We start from the raw sequence: 25,214 nt of genomic DNA on the forward strand, positions 1-25,214 counted from the left end.
TCAAGTTTTCCTCTCCATTACTGAGTCAGCAGCTGGAAAGAAGACCATGCATTCTTTCTGCTGCCCTGAGGACACGAAACAGTTTCTCTGGCTTTCTGGGCAACTATAAGCAGCAATCTATTTCAGATTTCCTCTCTAATTTGTGAGCTTCATCCTGAGTGGGCATACCCTGATATGGAACATTTTCTCTTCCTACTTGTAACACTGGTACCAGGATGCCAGAGAAGCTCCAGCTGATCCTTCACACCCAAGTTCTGAAGAAGAGACAACCCTGTGTTTAATGGTCAGGAGACAAGGATTTTAGCTCTGTACTATCTACACTGTTTCCTTCACAGCATGAGTCCAGTTTGCATGTTGAATAAATAGATAAGTTGTAGTCCATGTGGTGGTACCTGAAGAACATCTCTAAAATTAAATTAACAATTTAAACAATTAATAACAGGCTTAATTGAAAACAAGAGTCAGTCCTCCAGATGCATCTCTACCAGAACACTAAGGACAGAGGACAGGAAGGAGAGGCTGCAGATGGCTGCCATTTTTACATGGCTGTTTTGTCTCCATTTATAGCTTTAGCTATATTATTCTGTTGCTATAGTTGACTGTCTTGCAGCACCCACATTCACACTCTCATCTGCACTGTGACTGGAAATAGAAAGAATAGGTAATGATCAGATGTTGCTGACTCTGACACGGTGCTTAAAGTACAGACTGATCAACAAAACCCATCAAGAACTGCCTCAGCACATAATTGTCTCCAATACAAAGCAGCATCTGCATATTTCAAAGTTACACTAAAGTCTCCTGAAGCAGCTGGAGATGTTTTTCTAGACACACTGGCAAGAAGCATGCTCCCAAAGCTGCCACTTGAGTGATGGATTCATGCCATCCATAGCTGAGCTTGTTATTACTGTGCAACAGAGTGGGCAAGTAATCTCACTAGCTAGTTAAATGGTCTCTGGCCAACACGACTTAAGCAAGTAGCAAAACCATTCAGGCCCCCCGCACCACAACGGGCTCAGAGGGCCCGTGGGTATAATGTTGACCTGGAGTGAAAGGTTCAGTCACTGGAGAACCACGGTGAGATGAGACCAGCAGAGATTTGAGTGAAGACCAACACAACTATGGCCGTGGACAGCAGATACATGTAGCGTATGACAGGACCAGCATGTCTGCTCTAGCGCCGGTCCCTAGCAGGAAGCTGTAAAAGAAGTACTGGATCCCCACATCTTCAGCAAATGGGTGAAGCACAGAGAGGTGATCTTGGTCTCACAGGAGCTGATGGAGGAACAGTCTCTGAAGAGCACACACTCATCCAAGTGAGAAAAGACAGTCACTATGTCCCTGGGCCCACACCTGATAATGACACCCCTGGAAGAACTTGAGAAGGCTGACCAGGTGAGTTTTCATGACAGCTATTGCATTCCCAGTTATCTGAACCCTACAGAATGTTACATGCACACTACAGGCTTGAATACCTCATGAGGCTCCTCAGCGAAGCTATGTTGTACTTCAGTTCAGCTCTAACATATGACTGTGCTACTTTGCTTAAGTGAATACTAAATGGTACTTCTTTTACCCTAATCAGTGACGATTCTTTTAGTCCTTGAGCTTGCTGTTAAATAACAGTCCAACTGTGACAAATTAATGAAAATTAAACAGCACAAGTAAAGACAGAAGAAAAGTCTAGTGTCAAAGATAATGATTTCAAAGATAGAAAATAATCGGTATAACGTAATACTGCCTCAGGTATTCGTGTTCCTTTTTCACGTTAGAGTGGTAGCTGCTGAAATTCAAATGCCTTTTAAAACAGGCTTTGGCTGAATAATACAGGAGAAAGCACGCTGCAGTTGAAACCTTGCTCTACAAGCTGTTTCCCCTTCATTCATACTGTCCAAATACTGTTGAAGTAAGCTCTCAGAAATATTTTTGCTTGACTGTTCTAGTACTTTCTCTCTTCCCAGTGCATGGGGCTCCTTTTACAGAAATAATCTCTCGTGTGTTTTGTATTTTTCTCTTTACAGTAGCACTGTTTCAGCTGTGCTATTTGGACTGATACAAGAAGTTCTCAGCAGCTTGTGTCTACGCCTTTTTTTGGTTGGGAGGCTACTGTGAGTATTAATTTAAAGGAACACATTTTCATTTATGGAACAATGTGCCAAAATTTATCTATGGAATGATTTTCTTCAATAAAAGGCTGGGAGGAGGGAAAGAATCTTTGTGAAGGTAGATGCAGAAATATCATCATCTTGGAATCTCTGTTTGGCCTCAGTTTCTATATACATGAAAAACTGGGAAATGGCTTATGGAAAAGCAACTCAAAGTAAACGTTTTAGATGAGCCCAGTGGTACATAAGAGTTATTTGTAACAATGAGGCACTATCTTTGAAAGACAAAGGAGAACCTGGTACTATCAAAATGTAATGAAAGGCACGCTCATAAGCAACCCTCTTAACCAGCTGTTTGCACTTGGTTTTACTGAACCATCTTGATATCTACAGTAGGTGTGCTGCATCACTTCTGAGTACGGGTCTCCACTTAGCGTCCTCCTTCAGAGGCTGACATGCTATCGACTCTCATCTCTCTCAGGCTTCCAGTTTTTTTCTGCTTCTGCTTGGATTTTTTCAACATACGGACCTAAAATGGAAAGAAAGGGAGTGAGTATTAAAATATCTGGAGTCACCTATAAGGAGATCCAAGGCAAGTAACTAATAAACAAGTAAAATGTTCGACTGCAACAGAAAAACATTTAAATACACAGCTATCTGAAGCACCTATCCTTATAAAGCTATAGGATTATCTGCTTTTTCTCAATAAATGAATATACATATGTATGTGTATGTATATAGATGTATAAAGGATATATGTGTGTGTGTGCATATATATTCATGTACACACACAGACATACACATACATACAGATAACACTATTTGTCACTAACCTGATAGAAAGACAAAAATATTTCTCACTGGAAGGACAAGTTAGGTTTGTTCTTTCTCTCTTTCTTTTTTCCCCCCTTTCTCTCAGGGAAAGAACAAAGTTTCACATCTTGCAAAACATTTGAGGTATGACCCTCTTTTTCACCCATTTTTCCTCTGCAAGGCCCATTGTTCTGATAGCCCTCCCGTAGGGCTCCATGTTCTTTGAGATTGCCTGTAGCAACAGATTTCTGTGAGTTAAAAAGGCATCCTTAAGGTACGAGACAAATGTGTAGACTGGTGTGCACCAAAGTCAACTACTGCAAAATATTTTACAATTTTGACGTCAATAGAGAGGTTAAATTCTTGGGTAGCTGGTGCTCATTTCCTTCTACATATACACTGAGATATCAAGGAAAAACAGACACCAATTACTCCAAAGTCTCTTTTTCTCAGACCCTCATCCACCATTATTCAGTTTTCTCCTTTGCTGCTCTCTGACAGACCTTCTCTCCTCCAGCAGTGCCAGCAGACTGCTTCCTACCTCACACACTGCAGTACTTCCATGGCCCTCATAACTGTGATCTGCTTCAGGGCAAGCAACACTGCCTGGAGATCTCAATACAGGGGGAAAAATTAAGTCACTAGGCTGAAGCTCAAGGACTATTTTTTTAAACACTAGCCCCATCTGAGCCAGCAGAGAGGGCCCTCAAAGTATCCTCTGTAGAAAGTGCTGTGTATTTATCCAACAGTTACCACACTGTGCCAACTAGCTCCTTTAAAGCTAGGCATCAGAATGCAACAGACAAGCAAGATAATATGGTAATATTCACTGGCAAAACAAAGTCAACTTGTTAAGACAAACCTACGGGCAGTACCTTTGGTCCTGCAGCAGAAATAATAATCTGGCCAGGGGCCTGAATCCACGGCTCTCCATCAACTTGAACTGGAATTGGCTTTAGGAGTGTTACACGAAAATATGAGCCTTGGGCTATACGGATTCCTGATCGAAAACCGCCTTGGACTTGACCCTGTTAGGAAGTCAAAACAAAGACATAAATCAGCCCAATAAACAAGAAGCACAAATATTAGCTGTACTTAAAACTGAGTGGATAGAATTTTCTTCTCACCTGACGTTTTAAGGTTCAAGTAAAAGAACTGCATGCGATGATGCCTTTACTGATGCAGCATTATTTAAGTCAGTGCATGAAGAACTCATAGCCCTGCAGGCTGCTGGAGGCAAAATAACTTACACAGTGAAGTCATTTGTTCACTCAGGTCGGCCAAGGAGTGTGCACCCATAAAGGTCTTGTTTGCTTTTACTTCCCCCCTCCATAACGTAGTAAACACATTTTTGAAACACCTAACTATACACACAGACTTCAGCACATGTGAAACTCAGAAGTCTAAAAGCACTTTATCAAACAGGGAGAGAGAGTTTTGCCAAACTCAACTCTATATACATATATATATATACGCACACACATATACTCTAACTACATATACATCTAATCTGCTCAACTACAACTAACGGCAGAGTGTTAACTGTAAAAAGTGAAGCAAACTGAACTTTGCTGTTACACATTCTCTTGAGGAATGTGTACAGACTCCAAATATGAGGGTAAAACCTTAACAGAAGATCACAACACCAGAGCATGGGTTTGTTAACATTTATATTCCAAAGCAACAGGTACACCCCTTGTTGCTTCTAACATCACAAAAATTTTAAGTATCTCTACCAAACCACTTCTTCTAATGGAATGTTTTATGTTTGTCTTCCTTAAAAGATCTAAATTACAGAACAGCAAAGTTGGCCAACACAAAAGATCAAGCTGCACAATAAGCACCCACCTTTCCATTTCTGGTGGTTGTATGGATTGGTTGTCTCTACTTACCTGACCACATGCACATTTTCAGCAGCAGATTTCTTAAGACAGTCAAAGAAATTGGAAGAAAAGGCAAAAATAACCTGCGATCCCACAGGACTGCATCACTAATAGCAGGCCATTATAAAAATACGTAATACATGAAAGAATTAAAGTTGCACAAATTAAGTCATATTATTCTTTGCAGAACTGGCATACCCTCTGCTTCACATAGCGTTCAGATCAAGAGCAGCTAGCATCAGATTCTCAGGGACAGGTGTTAGAAAGCCTGTGGCAAATAATTCTAAAGCCACCCACCTGGAAGGAATCTCTGCCTTGACTGTGATGAGGTATGACAAGATTTTTCGCAAATACACAATCTAAGTGAAGAGTGAGTGTTTTTGTAATATTAAAATAAGATCTTGTTTTCATCGCATGAACTGTTTGGTTTTGACACTGTGATACTGTTATGAGAAAGCAATTGCATTCCATAATACATATATATATTTGCATTTCCTATACATATATATACATATACACACACAAATGTATGTTTCTGGCCTTGGTTCAAAGCCTACTTAAGTCATGAAGCATTTCCCCATGCACTTTTAACACATTCTTCACACTGTTATTGCTTCTTATGCAACCACAGGTTTCTTCAGTTTCCATTCCATCTGTTGTAGTCTGGCATCTAAATATGGATCTTCAGGCCGGGCCAATAAATAGGCAGTGAGAGGGCACTGCAGTCCATGAATACACATACCAGCTGCAGCTAAACTCCCGACATCTGAACACTTAATTCACAGGCAGCTGACACTGCCCATGAATTCCATTTATGGTCTGTAACCATTTCTGCGTGATGCAACAAGTACCTGAATAAATGATGGTATAACCTTAACATTGATGCATACTTTTTAGTTTTACGTACTTGCAATGCACTGTATGTTACAAAAATAAATGAGTCTGAGAAAATGTGTGCTTCTTACTGGGACGCCAGCTTACCATGTGAACGACACCAGTCACACCAACAACTTCCAGCAGGCCATCATCGATGCGTGGTTTCTCAAAGCGGTTATCACTCTCGGACCCCCAGAGATCAGCTCCAGAGCCCCAGCTGCACAGAGAGCACACCACAGTGACCACCTGTGGACCTGCAGTCTGCCACAGAGCACCCTGCCACCCGGTACCCTGCTAGGGGTGGCTGGCTTGCAGACTTCAAAAGCTAGATGCTTTGCTCCCCATCAGCTGGAGGAGACAACACAGCTTTCCTGCACTGCAAAAGCAAGAAGTGCTTTCCTAAAATTGGGAAGACTTCTGACTAGTGAAAGAAGAAGTGAAATGAGTAGTTTCCATTTGAAAGAAAAAGAGTAGGTAAGAAGAGTTTTAGTTTGCTGGGAAATATGGGTTACAGCTACCCTTAACTTCCAAGACCCAAGAACTCAGATCTTACTGATCTTGGCAATATTCATGGAAGCTACTGAAGAGAAACTAAAGCTAAAACAAGTACCAAGTTTTTATTCTTGCACCTGGCGAAACTCACCTGTAGTTAAGCAGGTATTCCAACACTTCAGTCCTCTGAAATGCCTCTGACAATTTAACACTGTTGCTTTTTGTGCAGTATTGACCCTCCTTACTCAAATCACCTGCTTATTGTTTTATTGCATTGACTGCTCAGCACTGATGGTGATCTTTTCTTCTCCACAGTTCTCATGTGCAACATATGCTTGTGTGTATCTGCATATGCACATGCATGTGTGTACATGTAGGTATATGTATTTTGATAAAAAGTTGAAACATTTTCAGACTAAAGTGGAAAGACATACAGGTAGTTTAAGCATATACTTGTGAAAAAAAAAACAAAACCCAAAACCAAACAGTATGGCAGCACTGATTACCTGCTGGTTTTGTGCAAACAAAAAACCTGCCTCTGCTAACAGCATATCTAAGGAAGCCAGATTTCCTGCAGATCTGCTTTCCTTTCTTCCACAGCAGTAACTCCAGTTCCCTGCAGGTGTCAGGGCAGCCCCCACAACCCTATGAAAGGTACCTGAACTTAGTTTTTTCCACAGCTAACAGAGTAGCATCACCAACTCCACTATACTGACCAGCTGGCTGTAGGACCTGGACAGTGTTTGACAGCTGAATCCTGGCTGGCCTTCACTGCAGGAACTGCTTAGGCACCTGGTCTCTACCACACTAGGAAGTGTGTGCAAGCTCATCATCTTTGATCTTGGTACAAGTCATGGTGAGATGCAATGGACTGTTCAAACAGCTTGAGGGAGGGGGAAATAGACCGGTCAGCCTCACCTCCATCCCTGGAAAGGTGATGGAACAACTTATTCTTGATGCTGTCTCTAGGCATATCAGGGATAAGAAGGTCATTAGAGGCAGTCAACATGGCTTCACCAAGGGGAAGTCATGCTTGACCAACCTGACAGCCTTTTATGAGGACATTACCACGTGGATAGATGATGGTAAAGCAGTAGATGTGGTCTATCTTGATTTCAGTAAAGCATTTGACACCGTCTCCCACAGTATCCTCACGGCTAAACTGAGGAAGTGCGATCTGGATGATCGGGTAGTGAGATGGATTGTGAACTGGCTGGAGAAAAGAAGCCAGAGAGTTGTGGTGAATGGGATGGAGTCTAGTTGGAGGCCTGTATCTAGTGGAGTCCCCAGGGTTCGGTGTTGGGACCAGTGCTGTTCAATATATTCATCAATGACTTGGATGAGGGAGTAGAGTGCACCCTCAGCAAGTTTGCTGATGATACGAAACTGGAAGGAGTGGATGTGTTCCTGTGTGATCTGATCTAGGTGTTCCTGCTCCGGCAGGGGGATTGGACTAGATGATCTTTCGAGGTCCCTTCCAATCTCTAACATTCTGTGATTCTGTGATTCTATGAAAATGGTAGCGCGCAGAAGCCACAGGGCTATGACCATGCCTAAAAAGTAATGTTTTACAACAGCACTGGTGAAAAAGAAGTCTGAAGACCTTTGATGAGGAAATAATTCCTAATTACTGTTAGGACACAGAAGAAACATCAAGTGTATGGGGGGTTGCACTGGGAAAACAAGATATTACCACTGCTGTGTGGAGTGAGATTGTGAGTTTCAAAGGATCAGAAAAACTATGTCAAAATGGCATTAAGAGCTAGGTCGTTAGGCACAGTTGCAAAGCCAGTGAGTCAGGCAATAATAAAAAACACCCAGTAACAACCATTAGTCTCGACCATTTAACATTTTATCTAACCATTCAACATTTGATGCTCAAGCAGCATTTCCACACATATAGCCAGACATGCATACACACAGGATCTTTCCTCTCCTTTTTACCTGGGTATATTAATAAAAATGAGTCCTTCTATACTTGGTAACTCCACCTCGTGCTGGTCCACTTGAAGCTTTATGTCTTTGTGAAGATTTCTGGTATGACTTATCTTCTGCAGCCCAACTTTCACATAAACTCCTTTGTTGTGAAGCCTAAGAGCAGACAAGCATCCTGTAACTAAAAGGCAAGGCCCAGCATAGCACCCTTCCTTGTACGTATACCAGTATTGTCCTCTAGCAGGTAGGCTTAAAGGGTTTTTCAATTAAAACCCTCTCCAAATTCTTCCAGCTTTACTGCAGAAACAAAGCATAAGCCAAGAACTACTACTTTATATACCTTTTACTTAGGGGATGATTTGTGTTGTCGAGGCAAGTGGAGATCTATGAAATTTTATTACAGAAAAATTGCTTCTTAGAGAGCTGCCTGAATGCAATGCCTCTTTGAAATGTAAACTTCTGAGCTGGAAAATTGCATTTTTAATTAAGACCTAGAGGTCTTCATGAAACATTTTTAAATATTTTCTCATGCAATGCTACAATAATTAAGGCACAAACCCCTTTGCAAGTCCTTGCTTTATGTATCGCTAATTCATCTGAAATATACTCAGCTGTAGAAACCTGGAACATGCTTAGTAATGTTAACCTGTGACAGAGTTCTAACATCTCTAATTTTAGTGTAAAAAAAGAAGAGGAATATTTTATGGCATCTCTAGAAACGTCAAAATATTTTAAGAATAACATAAATGTTAAACACAGGCAGTATTTTCTTCTGAAATGGAAACTTTTTAGATATATGGTCTTCAGGGCAACCTTAAAATAAAAACCATAAATTTACATTATTTGACCCTACTAGCACATTGTTGTCATTGGAATCTAAATCTGAAAAATCTCTCTAGCATTATGTCTAAATGCTGTAGACATTCAGGTGGAAAGACAGCCAGTTCAGCACGTAGGTTATAGTCAACTCTTCAGATAGAAACTCTTCAGTTCTTTTAAATTATTACATTGGCAGTAATTAGTCCTACATGTTAACAGTTTTAAAGAGCATCACATTAAAGGTACCTGATGTATCAGCATTTGACATATGCTTAACATATTCTTCTATTCCAGACAAGATCCACATTGGTCAGGCAATCCCAAGTACAGGCTGGGAGGACAATGGGTTGAGAGCAGCCCTGAGGAGAAGGACTTGGAGTTGTTGGCCAATGAGAATGTGTGCTTCCAGCCCAGAAAGCCAGCTAGATCCTGGGGTGCATCAAAAGAAGAGTGACCAGCAGGTTGAAGGAGGTGATTCTCCCTCTTTGCTCTCGGGAGACCCCACCTGGAGTACTGCATCCAGCTCTGGGACCCCCAACATCATAAGAACATAGAACTCTTGGAGCGAGTCCAGAGGAGACCCACAAAGATTGTCACAGGGCTGGAGCATCTCCCATATGAGGACAGGCTGAAAGAATTTGGGTTGTTCAGCCTGGAAAAGAGAAGGCTCTGAGGGGACCTAACAGCAGCCTTCTAGTACCTGAAGAAGAGCTACAGGAGAGATGGGGAGGCACTCTTCATCGGGGAGGGTAGAGACAGAACAAGGGGTAGCAGTTTTAAGCTGAAAGAGGGTAGATTTAGATTAAATATTAGGAAAAAATTTTTCACTGTGAGGGTGGTGAGGCACTGGAACAGGCTGCCCAGAGAAGTTGTGGATGCCCCATCCCTGGAGGTGTTCAAGGCCAGGTTGGATGAGGCTTTGAGCAACCTGGTCTAGTGGAGGGTGTCCCTGCCCATGGCAGGGGGGTTGGAACTCAATGATCTTTAAGGTCCTTTCCAACCCAGACCATTCTGTGATTCTATGTGTCTGGGCTAACATAGGTTTGGTCTGATTTGGATACAGCTGAAAGATATCAGAAGATCAGTAGGAAACACAATATTTTAAATATACCCAAGAAGTATTAATTTTTGTTGCATGAAGAAGGAAGCCTGCAGAAACTGAAATAATGCAACACAGTACCATAACTACAGACACAGTCTTGAGTTATATGACATTGAAGAAACACTTCTGGACCACTGAGGTCCACAGGATGCAGGGACATTGGACATAGCACCCTGTGACACACAACAAAGGGTAAATCTGGCAGATATTAAATGCTATCACTCCATTCTTGCATACATATTCCATTCCATTTATGTATCTTCTTAGGACATTGAGACCTGATAAGAATGAAGAAACTGATTTCTGCACATTACCATGCCAATTCCTACCCAATGGTTTTGAAGATGACTGAAAGTTTTATGAATAAAATGGCCAGCCAAGCTTGGAAGGGTGATCTTTGCACAACCACCACTAGAAAGAATCGCCACCTTTCTTTGCACATCTACATGTGGGACATGATTTGGGGAGGAAGTGCCAGTGGAAGTTGTCAGTCTACTGCTAGCAGTAGCCAATAACATACTGGCTTGCCCACTTGGGTAGAAAGAATAAGCATCTCCTAAAGCAAACCCTTGGTTAGTCACATTTTACAGACAGTAGTTTCACCACAGTTAATTAGCAAGGCAGGAAGGAGGAAGTTGTCCTTGGAGCAGTCTCCAACACCTTATTTGTGCTGAAGGAGATAAAGGTCTTTATTAGGTAAGACCCACATTGCAGTCACTGCTGTAAATGACACTGATGGGGACAAGAGAGAGCAGGGCGTTACATGCAGCTCATCCATCCCACGGAGCCAGTGAGTCCTTGCATCAGCTTGGCTGCAACACTTCCACCATTATGTCATCCCAGAAGTATCTGGAAGGCTCTGTAGAGTACAGATATAGAAGTAACATCCTACTGCTCAGATGGGTTTGGGGATTTGAACTACACACCTCCGGAATCACCCTTTGGTTTGTTTTTCTACGAAAGATGCACTGCAAGTATAGCCAATATTCATGTGCTACCTGATGCCTCAATGGCTACACCCATAAAGTCTGGGGGACATTCAGAAGGTTGAACTGAATCTTCAGATTAACTAATTGAATATCTCAGAATAGATAAAAGGTGATCCTATATAGGACCAGTTTCATGGATTATCAAAGTAAATAATTTAGATGGCACAAACAAGATGATGTCTCTTCTGTAACAGGCAACCCTAAAGACTGCTCCAGGATCCCATGGGAATGAGGGAATGAAGGCAGAGGCCCTGACACTTAAGTTTTACACTGTGAAAAAAACTCACATAGGTCAGTGAGTCAACTCACACAACAGAATGAAAATCATCACTGCCACAACACACACTATTTTTATCTGCCCTGCGATGCAAGTTCACCACTAAATTCCCTGCAGGGTAGTCATCACTGCACTGTGAACTGCTAGCCAAAGGAGTCCTGAGTGTGTAAAGAGACTTTGCAGCACAAGGTCAGAGAGCACACAGCTTTCAGGACATTCATCAGCTTAAGGTCTTGATTCAGAAGAGTACTCAAGCCCATTTTACTTCCAACGACTACCTTCAATTTGTGGTGCCACAAAGTGAAACTTGTTCTCTGCATCCGAGAGCAGACAGTTCATGTTCTAGCAGCTGTTGCATCTAGCATTAAGTAGCCACTCTTCTTAGTAATATACTGAAAATAATTTTTAAAATGTTAATCTTGCTGGCAAGAGTATCCACTTGCATATCCTGGGAAAGGGTAAAGCCAGCAATTTCAACAATCATCATCACAGGCAGTGAGAGGCAACAATTGTGTCAGCACTGCTAGTCTGCACAAGTTGGCTGTCTCCTGGAAAACAAAAAACCAAAACCAACAATCCTCTTCTTTCCCACATGCCCTTCAAGACACTCTGCTTGCAGTGTGTCCAAATGTCCTGGGTTAAGCTGAGACAGAGTTAACTTTCTTCATTATAGCTAGCAAGAGGCTGTGTTTTGGATTTGTGCTCCAAAGAAAGCTGATAAAAAGTGATGTTTATGCGGCTGCCAAGGTCTTTCAGCTTCTCTGGCTGGCTGCAAACAGGAGAAGCTGGGAGGGAGCACAGCCCCAGTTACAAGCCTAGGATGTGATCTTAGGTTCGGGATTGAGACCCAAAGTGGCCAATAATCTATTCCATAACATACACGTCATGCCCAGTATATAGGTGAGGACCCTCCGGAAGACCGTCCCTTTTGGTTCTGGATCTCTTTTGCTCCGAGCCATCTCGCTCCAGGTGGTCGCTCTCCCAAGGCCTTCCCCTCCTCACCCCGGTCAGCTCTCGGTCTGGGACGCTCGGACTGTTATCTCCGTTCCGTGAGTGCGGTTTCGGGACTCTCCCTGCTCCAGGATCGTTAGCTGGGAACAGGCTGAGTCTTGGTCATCGGGTGGGGGGGGGTGGTATCACTGTGTATCACTCGTATATTTGTATATACTATTATTTTCAATATTATTGTAATTTAGTTATTAAATTGTTCTTATCTCAACCCACGAGTCCTTTTTTCCCTTTCCCCCTTTAATTCTCTCCACTATCCTCGGGTGGGGGGTGGACTGGGTGAGCGGGTATGTGGTTTGGCTCCCAGCCAAGGGCAAACCCATCACACCAAATATGCATGTAAAAGGTCTGCAAGAATGGTACCAAGTCACCTCCCACTGCACTGCAGGTACTGCACACTGTGACCTGAGATAAGGATTCAAGGGATGAAAAGCACAACATAGCTCTTACATTATATTATAATTATATTAACTGCACAAGTAAATCTAGAACAGTTCTGTACACTAGAACAGACACTGCAAACTTACTGCCCAACTTTCCACCTGTGATGTTTTTAATCCAATAGACTGAAAATGCAAACCAGTCCCTAATAGTAACTTATGTACCACAAACAATATCCTGTATTATTCACTTTTTAAGAAAAAAACATGTGCAATGTCTGTAATGATAGAACACTGCAAGATAGGTGGGATTACACATCATTACACTCGTAACTGGTCAGAGATTTGAATACTGCACAGTTGTAACTGGCTGTAACTCTCTTCTGGCAACTGAGAGACAATTTAGAGGACATTCACTCACAAATACAGGGGAAAGCAGACAAAAACAGCTTCTACAAGGAATTACACAAATGTGATTTCTTTTTCTCATCAATTTCAGTGATTATGGGAAGAAGTACTATGATTGATTGATCTGCATTCCAGAAAGGAGGAAGTTCTCTCTACATACCTTTTTAATCACACAAGCTCACTTGAGCTTTTTTTATCCTTATCACCAGCATGCAAGTGCTACCACAGCACTAAGCAAGGGTGGTAAAGGTACAAAGAAGTTCTGAACAGTGTGATTATTGCTCACATAGCAGTACTGCCCTCCCTCCTGCTAAAGGCTTTGAATATTTCCACTCAAAATTTCAGTGAATTCAACACTGCAGTTATTGGCAAATAAGGACACTGAATAACAAAGACAGGACTTCCAAAGACTGCTTCGGTGCTCTTTCTTTGTAAAAGGAAAAAAAAAAAAAGGAAAAAAACCCAAGAAAACCAAACACAACCCCCAAATTCTGTGTCTGCAAGCTCCTAGCTAACTTAATTTCTCCCTGTGGCAGCTCTGCCTCAAGCAATATTGTTAGTGGATACCTGTAGCACATAAAGATTATCAGCCATAGTGTTAAATTGGAAGTTACACAATACCTCAGTTTGCCCTTCGCCCCTGGTTTCCCCAGGATTACCTGCTATTAAATTTCCCTGGTTCCTCTTCTCTAGCATGATGAAAGTCCAAGCTCAACTCTGCATCAATGCCAAGACCACAGTAATTGTTCATCTGTACAATCTGACAAAAAAAAAAAAAAAAGGTATCATTTCCTCCTTATGTTTATAAATTAAGAGGTTCCAAACTTTTTGAACAAAAGCAAGCCTTGCAGATGATTCTTCCAAGTCATTTGTATCTTTACAAATTCTAGAAAACATTTTCCAGAAACTCTGCACTAAAAATAAAGCTGTATGAAAAACTGTTGACCTGTGCAGCCATTATTTCCAATGTAACAGAAACTTTGGAATTTAACCTTAATTGCAAGTAACAAACATAAGAAGGCATAAATAAAAACAAATGCAGAAATAAAACCACCCCAACTTCTCAAAGTGATTCTATGCAATAACTACACAAGTTGCTGAACACCAATGCCACTATTATTTTTGGCATCAGCCATGGATTTATCATGACGTAATTAGGAAGACCATCTTCCTCACTTTGGAAGGTGACCAGCTTATACCAGATGAGTGAAGAACTTTACTTCACCTACTCAGCTGCATTTTAAAGAGCTCACTATATGCCAGTCTCAAATTTCTACAGATTTCAACCGTTTTTGCAATTAATTATTCCTTTGCATGCCTGTTCATTCCATAGATTTTCTATCCTACTGCTTCACTCTCCCACCCTTTACTTTAAAAAGCAGATTAGGCACTCAAGGGCAAATCAACCCGTCTCAATGAAGTGAAAAAAGAGCTGGAACCTGAGCAACTTAAATCCTCCAACTGACACATAATGCTTAGTATTTTCCAGTGACTGGACTAAAATCTTAAATTGCTACCACAATTCCAATCTCCTACGTTTTTTTTTGTCACCCCCTTTTCCAATTTCTTTGTTTTGTCTGAAGATAAACAGAACAAGGAGTCAGAGAAAGCTCTGAAGTCACCATCTACAATAACAGCTTTTATTTACTAAAACAGAAACAAGTAATACAAACCAAGGGACAGGGACTTTCACTCCAAAAAAATAAAACAGATGCCAAAATAAAATAAATGCCACATATACAGACACCCAACGTCAGTAAGATGACAGAAGGATTTACTTCCTGTATACACTAGCGACTCATAAGTAATTTTTTCAACTGTTAAAGGAAAGATGAGAGTAGTTGGGGGCGGGGGGGAGTTGTGTTTTGGTTGACACTCCGGTTTCAACAGTGTTCTGGAACTTGTTTGTCATTCCTTCAAAAAGTTTTCTTGTTTGAGAAATAAAGTGAAGCAAATAAGTATGCCATTGTTACTTGAATCTTTTCATCAGTCCTCTATCAGCTACTTTTTGGCCAAAAAGTGTGTTCAGCCGCCAGCCAGACCTACCAAAACTGAAGCACTAGATCCAGACGTATGCTGTGTTCACTGAGGTATAGCTCAGTAAGGCCCAAGCTCAAAGATAGGTGAGTAATAAAAGATTAAACTACATTAATATTGATCTTCTTTGTGATTTTTGCTAGAACAACAGTTCCTAAGAATCAAACACAAACAGCGCTCAGCTCACCTTTGGAGGCTCAGGTTCTGCAATGCCATTCTCTGCGCTTTCAGCTGGCTCTTCTGCATCCAGAAGAATAGTCCAGCGATCCATAAGAACGTCGTCTGCCTCATCCACGGAAACCAGAATCGAGTAGGGGTCCTCCCCACTGTAGCCAGCTCCCCAGCGCAAGACCCTCCCTAAGTCATTACCTGGGCAACAATGAAGAATCCCAAAATACACTGCATTTCTTAAGTTAGCTAAAAGCATCAAAAAGCGCATCAGCCCTGTTCTACAAATCAAATCACGTTAAGGTGCTCCAAACAAGCACCTTAGAAGTAGTTAGATCGGACTGAAACATTAACAAGCAGAAAAAAATATCTATGTGTCGTTGTGGCTGCACATGTGCTTAGTATCACATACAGATACACTGTCTCATCTGAAAAGTTTTCATAAAAAGTGACAGAAAAAGCTGTTACGGAGTTGCGAAGTCAGCCAGCAGCTGAGTTCACTGGTTTACAGTAAGGGCTAATGCACCTGTGGCTGTCAGGGGGACAATATTTTGCCCTCTCCCAACTTCTGCCCACTCAGACACACTCATATTAACATCCCTGCTGCTCGTTTTTCCATCAGAAAGCATAACTGACATTTCCTTGAAAAGTTGATATTATATTTGCTCTCCAACATCAGCCTGAACTGAGTCATGGCATCCCTACTGCGAAACGGAGATGTTTGTCAGATGGATAAATAAAGTTAAACCTCTGGAGGACTTTTGTCCTCAGAAGAATGGTGCTTGCTGTGATTCTCACCTGTTCCTAAAGGTAAGATAGCAACTGAGGGCTCTGAGCACACAAGCTTGTGCCTGATCTCCTCCAGTGCACCAAGGACCCAGCCGACAGTGCCGTCCCCTCCGCACACCAGCACTCGGAAAGAGGGGACTTTAGAGAATGTGTGAAACCTCCATTGCGAAACAAAACAAAGGGGAAAAGAAATGTTACAATGTAGTATAGGGAAAGCAAAGCTTCTTACTATGCCATTTAAGATAATAACATTATTATTGGACTTCCCTCCGCCCTTATTGTCAGTTGCAGGATCAACTTCCACAAAGTGAATGGAAAAACAGGAACTTAAAGCTTTTTAAAAAGATGGAAACCACAATCTTCTAAGATTCTTCACAGATAGAGTTAAATTGTTAAATCATTTCCTTTGTCACTAAAGACACAGATTTGACTATTCATAATTTCAGTGTGAACATCTGTAACTCTCTAAATCCTAGTGGAGTTGTGTGATTAGTGGTGTGTTTTGTTTTTTCTTTTTTTTTTCTCAGTCATAGGAGTCACAGTACGTTTTCCTCTTCATAGTACTACTTTCCTGGTTGCTCTTACGCTTTGTAGCTTTTCATCCTATATACTAAGACATCTTGCAAAGGAATTTTTATTTCCTATTGCACAAGGAGCAGTGAACAAGTGGAAGCGTTTTGCCATGAAGCTGATGAATTCCATAGGCAAAACAAAATTGACAAATTACTGAAGCTGCAGCTTGAACTGCATTAGAAAGACAACAGAATCACACAGTTCTAACAAAAATCTTAGTCTGTGCAGCTTGTTTTTCTTGCTTCCTGCATAAGCTGCGTTTCTCCCACAAAAGCTTTTGTTTTGAAGAGCTTCTTAGGACAGTTCTTTGTCAAAGCAGTGCTGAAGGAATGAGGCTACTCTGAGTACGGTACAACCATCACTTTCAGTTTTATGAAGCTGGTAACTAAGTGGTGTTGAGTAAACCAAGTAACTGGTTCCTGCCTCTCTACAAGCACATTATGTTCTGTTCCTTGTATTTAGAAATGCTGCAGCTGTGCTCAGGCAGGCCCTGTTAATTCTGCAATTGTGGCCAAGTTTCAAGAGTCAAGATAGAAAATTTTATTACCCTTTTCTGTTAGTTCCCATGAAACATCAGAGGAAATAAAAGCAAAAATGAGCCGTCATTGGGCAATGTGACATTTCTCTTTCAATCCCAATTTGATTATAAAATCTTTTTATTTTTAGTATTTATTAAATCTCTGTTACTGTGAAGTGTATATGACTTTCCCAGGACTTGACTCTATCTGACTTTGACACAAGCATATACAGCAGGAACTACTCTATTCTCTTTTCTTTAGAGAATCTCAAAGTTTTCACAAGGAGAACCAGTCAGGAGATATTCACCACTCTGGTCTTCAGGCACAGAACAGAAGTAATTTAGATCTTCATAACAAGTGAATCTGATCCATCCTTTCAAAAATTAACAAAATAGCATAAATTAAAAAATTTAAAAATATGACGACCTACCCAGGCAGTGGGCCACCATTTGTAAGTTCAAAGACCTGATGTGGGTTTAGCAGCTTTCTAAAACTGTACAGCAGATCCCGTCCTTTTAAACCACCACTTTTTGGATTCACAAATACAAGAAGTGGACAGCAGTTCTGTGGTATCTTGGAAGCCTGAAAGGAGACAAGAAAAAGGATTAGCCAAAATGATGACTAGGCAGTAAAATTACTAGTGGCTCTTAAAAGTATTTCTTGATGCTTCCTTGGTTCTCAGTAAAAAAATCCAGATTCGATAAATGAAAAAATTAAATGTCCAGACAATGGACAGTTTAGCTGCTGATTTTGTTTTTCTGGAAACTGAAGTTTCCTTAACCCACTCCAACTATACAGTTGAGCCTAACATTAAAAAGGCACTGTAAGCAGTCCTTCCTACACATTTTCAGTAAACAGTCTGGGCCAAAGAACAGTCTGAGGAATAAGGTACCTTCCAGAGTTATATACAATTCAAACACTTTCCTTGCAAAGAGAGGACCTCTCACAAAAACAGCTCAAACATATGGTTGTCTTAGAATTCCTGTCAATTTGCAAGGACAAAACAATTCAAAACAAGGGTGTTCGGGGCAGACAGTGGCATGCCCTTCCCCATGAAATAAGAGGGTGAAAGCTTCTTTTAAAAATACGTATTTTAAAATTTTTAAGCAGGAGGATTTGGTGCCAGTATTTCACAGTCCTCACATCTCTAACTGAAGCTGCTGCTGAAAGGGCTCTCAAAGCATGGCCATGTTGCGGGGGATCCTGATACCCACCCAGAAACCACTCCAAAGGAAGTCACTGCACACTATCAGAGGAGAGATTTCCTGGGGTACTCCACGGACTGCGCCGTGAGGGTACCTGCAGCCTCACTGGAGGTCAAAACTTCCAGCCACCAGAAGCACCCCCTTGGGACTGGTTTTCAGGCAGCCAGCACACCTTTCATCCATCCTGCCACAGGGCTGCAGGGCAAGTATGTGCCAGAAAAGTCTGCTAGGGATTTCAACAAGCACACTTCAAAACAGAAACGTTTGCCACAGTCCCTAAATCGTGGCAACTTGTATTTACAAATTGGATAGCATTCAGGGAACAGCAATTTGTCATGCAGCTGATGGGATGGATTCAGGGAACAGAACAGTGCTAAATATAAGTCAATTTAGACAAGAATGATTCAGGGGGTGGTCAGGCAGCAGCATGACTACAGCGTGCAAACATGCGGAGAGACACCAACAACTACAGAGGGGAGGAGAGCACCCAGAGAGCTTGTCGGCTGCTGTCCATGAGTGACCGCCAGAGAGCATGAACAAAGGCGGAGAATGGAGAAATGAGGACAAATGAGTAACTTTGTGGGGAAGCAAACTGAGGTCTGACGTTGAGATACCCCAGACCACCACCTACCTGCAAGCTGGTTTGGATGCTTAACACAAACGATCTTTTGGGGCTTCCCAGTATTGGAGAGATTTCCTCAAATTTTGCTTTCTTAAAAGAGCTGGGTGCTAATCCTCTGCAAGTCACACCCTGCCAGATGTGTCAAGATACCCACAAACACATAAAAATCCTTCTCCTCTGTGTCTCTTCTCATGCCTGCATGAGAAATGCCCCCTGCCATCCAGTGTGACTTGCAGGCACAAACAAAGAACACACCAGGAAGAGGAACACTAGGCAGGTAAGAAGGTTGGTGGAGCAGGCACACATTTCTCTTGCCCTTTCTTTCCTCATCCTTTGGATTCTACCAGAGACACTCAGTCTGAAAATACTTATGTTTTCTCCAAAACATTACTAGCCAAACAAGGGCTATTTTGGGTGAGAAAGAGGCAGAAGAGACTAAGCCTTCTCCAGAGGAACCACCTTCACGCTATACTTTGTCAAATGCTAGGTCAAAACACCTCTTGCCTCCATATTCAGGCTTCATTAGAAAAGGGTAAGCAATTATTCAAAGCATGCCCAACACCCAAGGGTAATATATTTATTTCTGTTAAGCACACGGAAAGGGTATTAGTAGCCAGCAAAGGAAGTCTAAGGAAAACAATGCAAACCACCGTCACAAAAAGAAAGGACTTTTTGAGCTGTAAGGTCAACAGCTCAAGGATCCACACATCGCAATGAAAGAAGTGGATTTCCTCCCCTTGAGCCAACACAGGCATTAATAAAAATAGTAAGCAGAGCTCTGGCTTTTTCAGAAGTAAAGCCCTTCTAGTTAGTCCATCAGTTCCTGCACCGTCATCTGCCATATGCCATTACGAATGGCCATTTGAAAATCCCACAAGCAACAAATGGCAGAACAGCTCTAAGAGGAAACACCATATCCCATGGGGTACCAGGGCAAACTGTTCCCTTTCTGCATTTCTTGCTCCAGCTTCTCCTGTGCCCTACCTTCCCACCTGACCACTTCCCATTTCTTCCTCTTCAAAGTTCTTTTAGTACCAAAATTTCATCTCCAGCCATTTCAACTTTCTGAACAGTACAGGCAATCTGAAACCTCAGGCCTGGTCCAATGCCCAGAAACTTGTGGAGTTTAAAAAAAAGGAGAGTAAGGGGATAATAGAAGGAAAAAACATTCAGCTCTGCAGCTCAAAGTAAACAAAAACTTTTAAAATAAAAGGAATGAGTGAAAAGAAACCGGCCCAACATTCAAGTCAAACAAATACCTTACTTGAATGTGGACAAGAACATTCGATTACCTTCTCTTCTTCAGGAAATCAGTTTCTAAAAATACTTGTTTTGGACATTTAGAAGAGACATGTTGAACACATGTTTTATATTACTTGCTTTTACAGGCAAGTTCTAATGCACTGGATTTAAAACCAAGTAACTAAAATAATTCACAGGGAACTTCAGGGAATCACACTGATTTTTGAGATGTGGTAAGCTCCAAGGCATTCCAAAGCACAGCTGTGTTTTGGAAAGTCAGCTGAGATGTACCCAAATAAATATATATGGTTGCTAGTATGTATTTACAGTTTCTACAAAAGCCATGTAAATTTTCTAATTGTCAAATGTCAATATTGTACCACAAAAAAAGGTGAAACATCTACCCTGAATGCTAGTAAGACTTCAAGCAGCTGCATAGAATGCCTGGAGCTAACAAAATATCTGTAGGTAGTGTAAACTGAGCAGTCCTGACACACGAAACCACCTTTGTTCAAGTATCTTCTAAGGTAAATCCCTAACTGTACTGATTTAGGACCAAACACACCTATGCAGAATAAACAGAAATATTCTAGAAAGTGCTTAGCCTCACAGTGAACTTGCTTCCCATCATCGCTCTTCATTAAACATAAAGGAGTAAGAAACACTGCTAAATCCCTACATAAAGCCCAGCTTCTAAGAATACAACTATTTTTCAGTAGGGGTTAAACACTCTATGACAGTTTGTACAGCAGAGAAGGGCTGCTGCGTTGCTTTCTGAAAAGTACACGCTCCATTACAATTAGATGGCCACAAGGGTAGCACTCTTAAGCTGCAGATTTTTTTTTAATCCCTTAATAAAGCCCCAGTGGAGATGTATGAATAAGTTTGTTACTGGGCAGAAGGGGATGTGTGACTCACAGCCTGAAGACTCCCTTCCCCCTTTAGTCCTGGCTTCAGTGCTCTGCTTGAGGAGTGAAATCGGCAGAGGGGTTTTGTGTTGGCTGATGTTCAGGAAAGAATTTATTGCTCATTTCTCAGAGACAGCTAAAGGAGGCTGTGTGATTTAGACATTCTGATAGTCACTGTGAATTGCTTAAACTGTCAGGATTAGCACAACGCAGCTTCAGGCTGGGGCAAGGTATTTATTATCCACGCGAACTCCCTTTCTGTTGAGTGTACTGTGTAATCACATCTCACAACAATAAACAGAACAATGTGTTCTGTGTCACTGGCCTGCCAGCATCTTCCAAGGTTGTGGGCTGGCTCCAGGACCTGCAGATGTCTCCAAGCGACAAATAAAATTCAACGTTTGCAAGCAGGCTGTCTGCGGCATCTCCCACGTGCAAGGACTCACGACACTCCAAGTACAAACTTCCTCCACCCTGGCCAGAAAGGATTCATTGCATCAGATGAGGAACGATGTGCAAGGTGTCCCAGTGCAACCAGAGCGGCAGCTGGGTCAACACAGCAGGAGCTTGAGACTTTATTTTTGGGGAATTGCAGCAGTGGAAGAAGGGTGGAAAGTGACCTTTCATGGTGTTTTGGCTAAGAGGGTCATTAAACTATCGTGCTTTTAAGTTGGACACATTTGTGGGAGGAATTAGTGGAACGAATGAAATGGGAAGTTTCACCCATGTGGGAACCTTTCACTTCTTTTTCTACTACTCTTAAGGCATCTAAAACCAGTATGTCAGAGGGTACTCCACTGGTAAGTAGCATTAGTGATAAAGCCACAAAAACTTATCACCTTCGTGCTGATACTGGCCTGATACAACTCTCTGCTGATCTCCTTGTTTGCCAGTACTGCAAAAGGAGTTCTGGTAAATTAGCTTTCAGTTCAAAGACTCAGCCCTGCAATGTGTTTGACCTTGACATGCCACCAAAGAGTGATACCAAACTGCCCCTGCAGGTCCTTACACACAGCAGCTAAACAGCCTTGTAAGATACTGTATTTTGTTCATAATCCAACAGAGTATTTTAATTTATTTGAATATTGTGAAATGAAAAAGTCTTGGATTAAATTCTTAAAGGCCCAAGATCATGAAACAGCAGGACAGACCAACACACCTGACCACACTAATTGTTTGACTTTCTAATAAGCAGTTAGTGCAAACTGATTCTGCATTCAAACATTTGAGTAATGAAAATATGAGGATAAATTCCTTCTGTCAGCCCTGACCACACCAGACTAGAACTGGGCCTTCTCCTTAGAAGGTGTATCAGACACAGAGTAAGTGAATCTCACCTTGGGAAAACAAAGGACTAGCAACCTGTTAAGGACCAATTTACTTCTGTGCTTTTATCAGCTTTTAGGAAGGGTTGTTTTGGTTTTTTTAAGTTGCAATTTTAAAAAGTACTTAAGTAACCAAAACACTATGGCCTTTCTTTTGTCACCCATTCTTCTTCTGAGATTACACATTAGCCCTTCATTCACAATTTCTTTGTATTTCACCCACAAGAGGAACATCAAGCAGAGTATAAATTTAATACTGTGATAGTTCCTGTGTAAGTATTTCCCAGTGCTGTATTTAACTGGTCACATATATAAACAAAGGCTAATAGTATCACAGGATAAAAGGATAATCTAGATTACAAAGTACCTTGGGAGGTCACCTTGTTCAATTGCTACCCAAAGCAGGGTCAACAATCACTCATTAGTTTATCCTGGGTAATACTGAATAGCGTAAGCACATATGAACAACACTTGAAATATTATTTCGATTAACTCTTGGATCATTTCAGTGAGATGACCAAATATAAACAATACATGCTGAAATCAAAACAAAATGTATGTGCACGTGTACCCTCCCTCTTTCCTTCTTACATATGAGAAATTCATCCCTAGCAGTCCCCTGCACTGGAGTTTCTAAAAAATATCTTGCATCAGCTAACAGACAACATTATCCGTATTCTCCTGGCATCAAGAAGTTCACTTCAAACATATCTGGTGTGAGAAAAAATAGTCAAATGGAATTAACAGAGAGGGATATGTTCAACTTCACACACTGCACCAAATCTAGGCTCACAATGCATTTGCCCAAAAAACACTGAAAACAAGTATTCGAAAGCAGTCCCATCTTCATGCTGCCTCCTGTTTGTGATAACAAAAACTCCGAAACTTATGATACTCCCTGTATCCCTGCATTCCAACACTCCGGTCGTAGGATCCATCCCACCATGTCTCCGTAATGCCAATAAGATTGTACCCGTAAATGTGAAGATTAGCAGTAAGTACTTTACCTCATGGTTAGTGAGGAAACACATTTAGTCCTCAAAACAAAGTTGTTGTAGGCATTTTAAGACACACCAGATTAAACTAACTTAGTCTCACCTAACTTTTTAATAATTGAAATAAATAAAGAGGAAAAAAAATTGTTTTTCTCCTCTTTCTAGTCTTGTAGTTATGTGGTTGTATGGTTTCATAGTTACTTCTGACAACTCAACAGTAACAGGACAAGTGACTAAACTCACAGAAGTATATCATATACATGAAGTACAGGCTCTCAAGTATTTTTTTTCGTCACGTTACTTACAGAAATTCACCGTATGGCTCCTCTGAATAAAATGTATTTTCATTTACTTCCAGCAGAAAAAGTCTTAAGGTAGTTGTTTTTCTTTTAACCCATCTCTTACCATAACTTCAGGAATCACCACGGCATTCAGAGGCTTGTCATTGACAGTTGTATCTTTAACTAGCATATATATTCTTTCAGCTTCAGAAAAGCACGAAATTTCGAGTACAACAGCACCTGCAAAGAGGCATCAGGACTATTTTTTACATTTTCTGTTATTATAGGAAATCACTATCATCATATCACAGCAAAAGTTTACTTAGTTTAGTCAGGACATTGCTCAGTAAAAGTTACTCTGCAACACTTATGGAAAAAGAAAAGAAAATACTGACAAGTTAATTTAAAGTAAGATCCTTAGTGAGAAACAAAACAGGGACAGAGAACTGCTGGAGAGAGTCCAGCGCAGAGCTACAAAGATGATTAAGGGAATGGAGCATCTCCCATATGAGGAAAGGTTGAGGTAGCTGGGTCTCTTTAGCTTGGAAAAGAGGAGACTGAGGGGTGACCTAATTAATGTTTATAAATATGTAAAGGGTGAGTGTCAGGAGGATGGAGCCAGGCTCTTCTCTGTGACATCCAGTGATAGGACAAGGGGCAATGGGTTCAAGCTGGAACATAGGAGGTTCCACTTGAATATGAGAAAAAACTTCTTGAAGGTGAGGGTGACAGAGCACTGGAACAGGCTGCCCAGAGAGGGTGTGGAGTCTCCTTCTCTGGAGACATTCAAAGCCTGCCTGGATGCGTTCCTGTGTGATCTCATCTAGGTGTTCCTGCTCTGGCAGGGGGATTGGACTAGATGATCTTTCGAGGTCCCTTCCAATCTCTAACATTCTGTGATTCTGTGTGATTCAGGGGAGGACAAGACCAAAGTGCATAATGAACAGCAGAATGAGTTGTAAGCTGGTAGCACAACCTGGCTGCAACGAAAAGTGAGAGTGAGGAGAGTGAGGAAGTTATCAGAAACATAAAAATACTCAGAAGGTAAAAAAAAAAAGAACAATAAAAATCACATAGACGCAGAAACTTCTAAAAAAACACATGCAGGTGAACTTGGTTAAATGAAGCCATGACATGAGAAGAGTATCACAAAAACAACTATTCTCCATTGATTAACACAAAAGGAGAAGGCACATCTAAAAGCTTTATGGTTTTCCTTATGAAAAGTCAGTATTAACGAACCCCGTGGAGACAGCAAATACACAAAGGAAGCACACACCAGTCTTCAAAACCACCGTATAGAAAGATACATTTAGTGGTCATGTGAAAGTTAAGCCTGCAAAAGGACGTGAAACATATTGGCTATGGACACCTAAACGTACAGAAGATAAATTTCACACATTTAAGTTTTACCAAATGCAGATCTCCACCTGACCACTGCGCTAAAGCTGCACAGAGCCATTC

General features: G+C 41.3%; 1 protein-coding gene across 1 annotated transcript in view; it reads right to left on the reverse strand.

The window, feature by feature from the left end:
* Window positions 1-2,348: 2,348 nt before the first annotated feature.
* The window catches only part of DGKQ (diacylglycerol kinase, theta 110kDa), a gene marked incomplete at its 5' end in the record, with an annotated part of 25,969 nt that continues 3,103 nt past the window's right edge, over window positions 2,349-25,214 (reverse strand). The window contains 9 exons of the mRNA XM_010082973.1: window positions 2,349-2,634; window positions 3,794-3,946; window positions 5,783-5,894; window positions 8,114-8,260; window positions 13,747-13,847; window positions 15,312-15,493; window positions 16,091-16,239; window positions 17,603-17,754; window positions 23,875-23,990. Of these exons, the coding sequence (XP_010081275.1) occupies window positions 2,536-2,634; window positions 3,794-3,946; window positions 5,783-5,894; window positions 8,114-8,260; window positions 13,747-13,847; window positions 15,312-15,493; window positions 16,091-16,239; window positions 17,603-17,754; window positions 23,875-23,990 (1,211 nt within the window). The remainder of the gene's footprint in view (window positions 2,635-3,793; window positions 3,947-5,782; window positions 5,895-8,113; window positions 8,261-13,746; window positions 13,848-15,311; window positions 15,494-16,090; window positions 16,240-17,602; window positions 17,755-23,874; window positions 23,991-25,214) is intronic.

The sequence above is a fragment of the Pterocles gutturalis genome, unplaced genomic scaffold (genome assembly GCF_000699245.1).
Source record: "Pterocles gutturalis isolate BGI_N339 unplaced genomic scaffold, ASM69924v1 scaffold27031, whole genome shotgun sequence".
Classification (NCBI taxonomy): Eukaryota; Metazoa; Chordata; class Aves; order Pterocliformes; family Pteroclidae; genus Pterocles; species Pterocles gutturalis.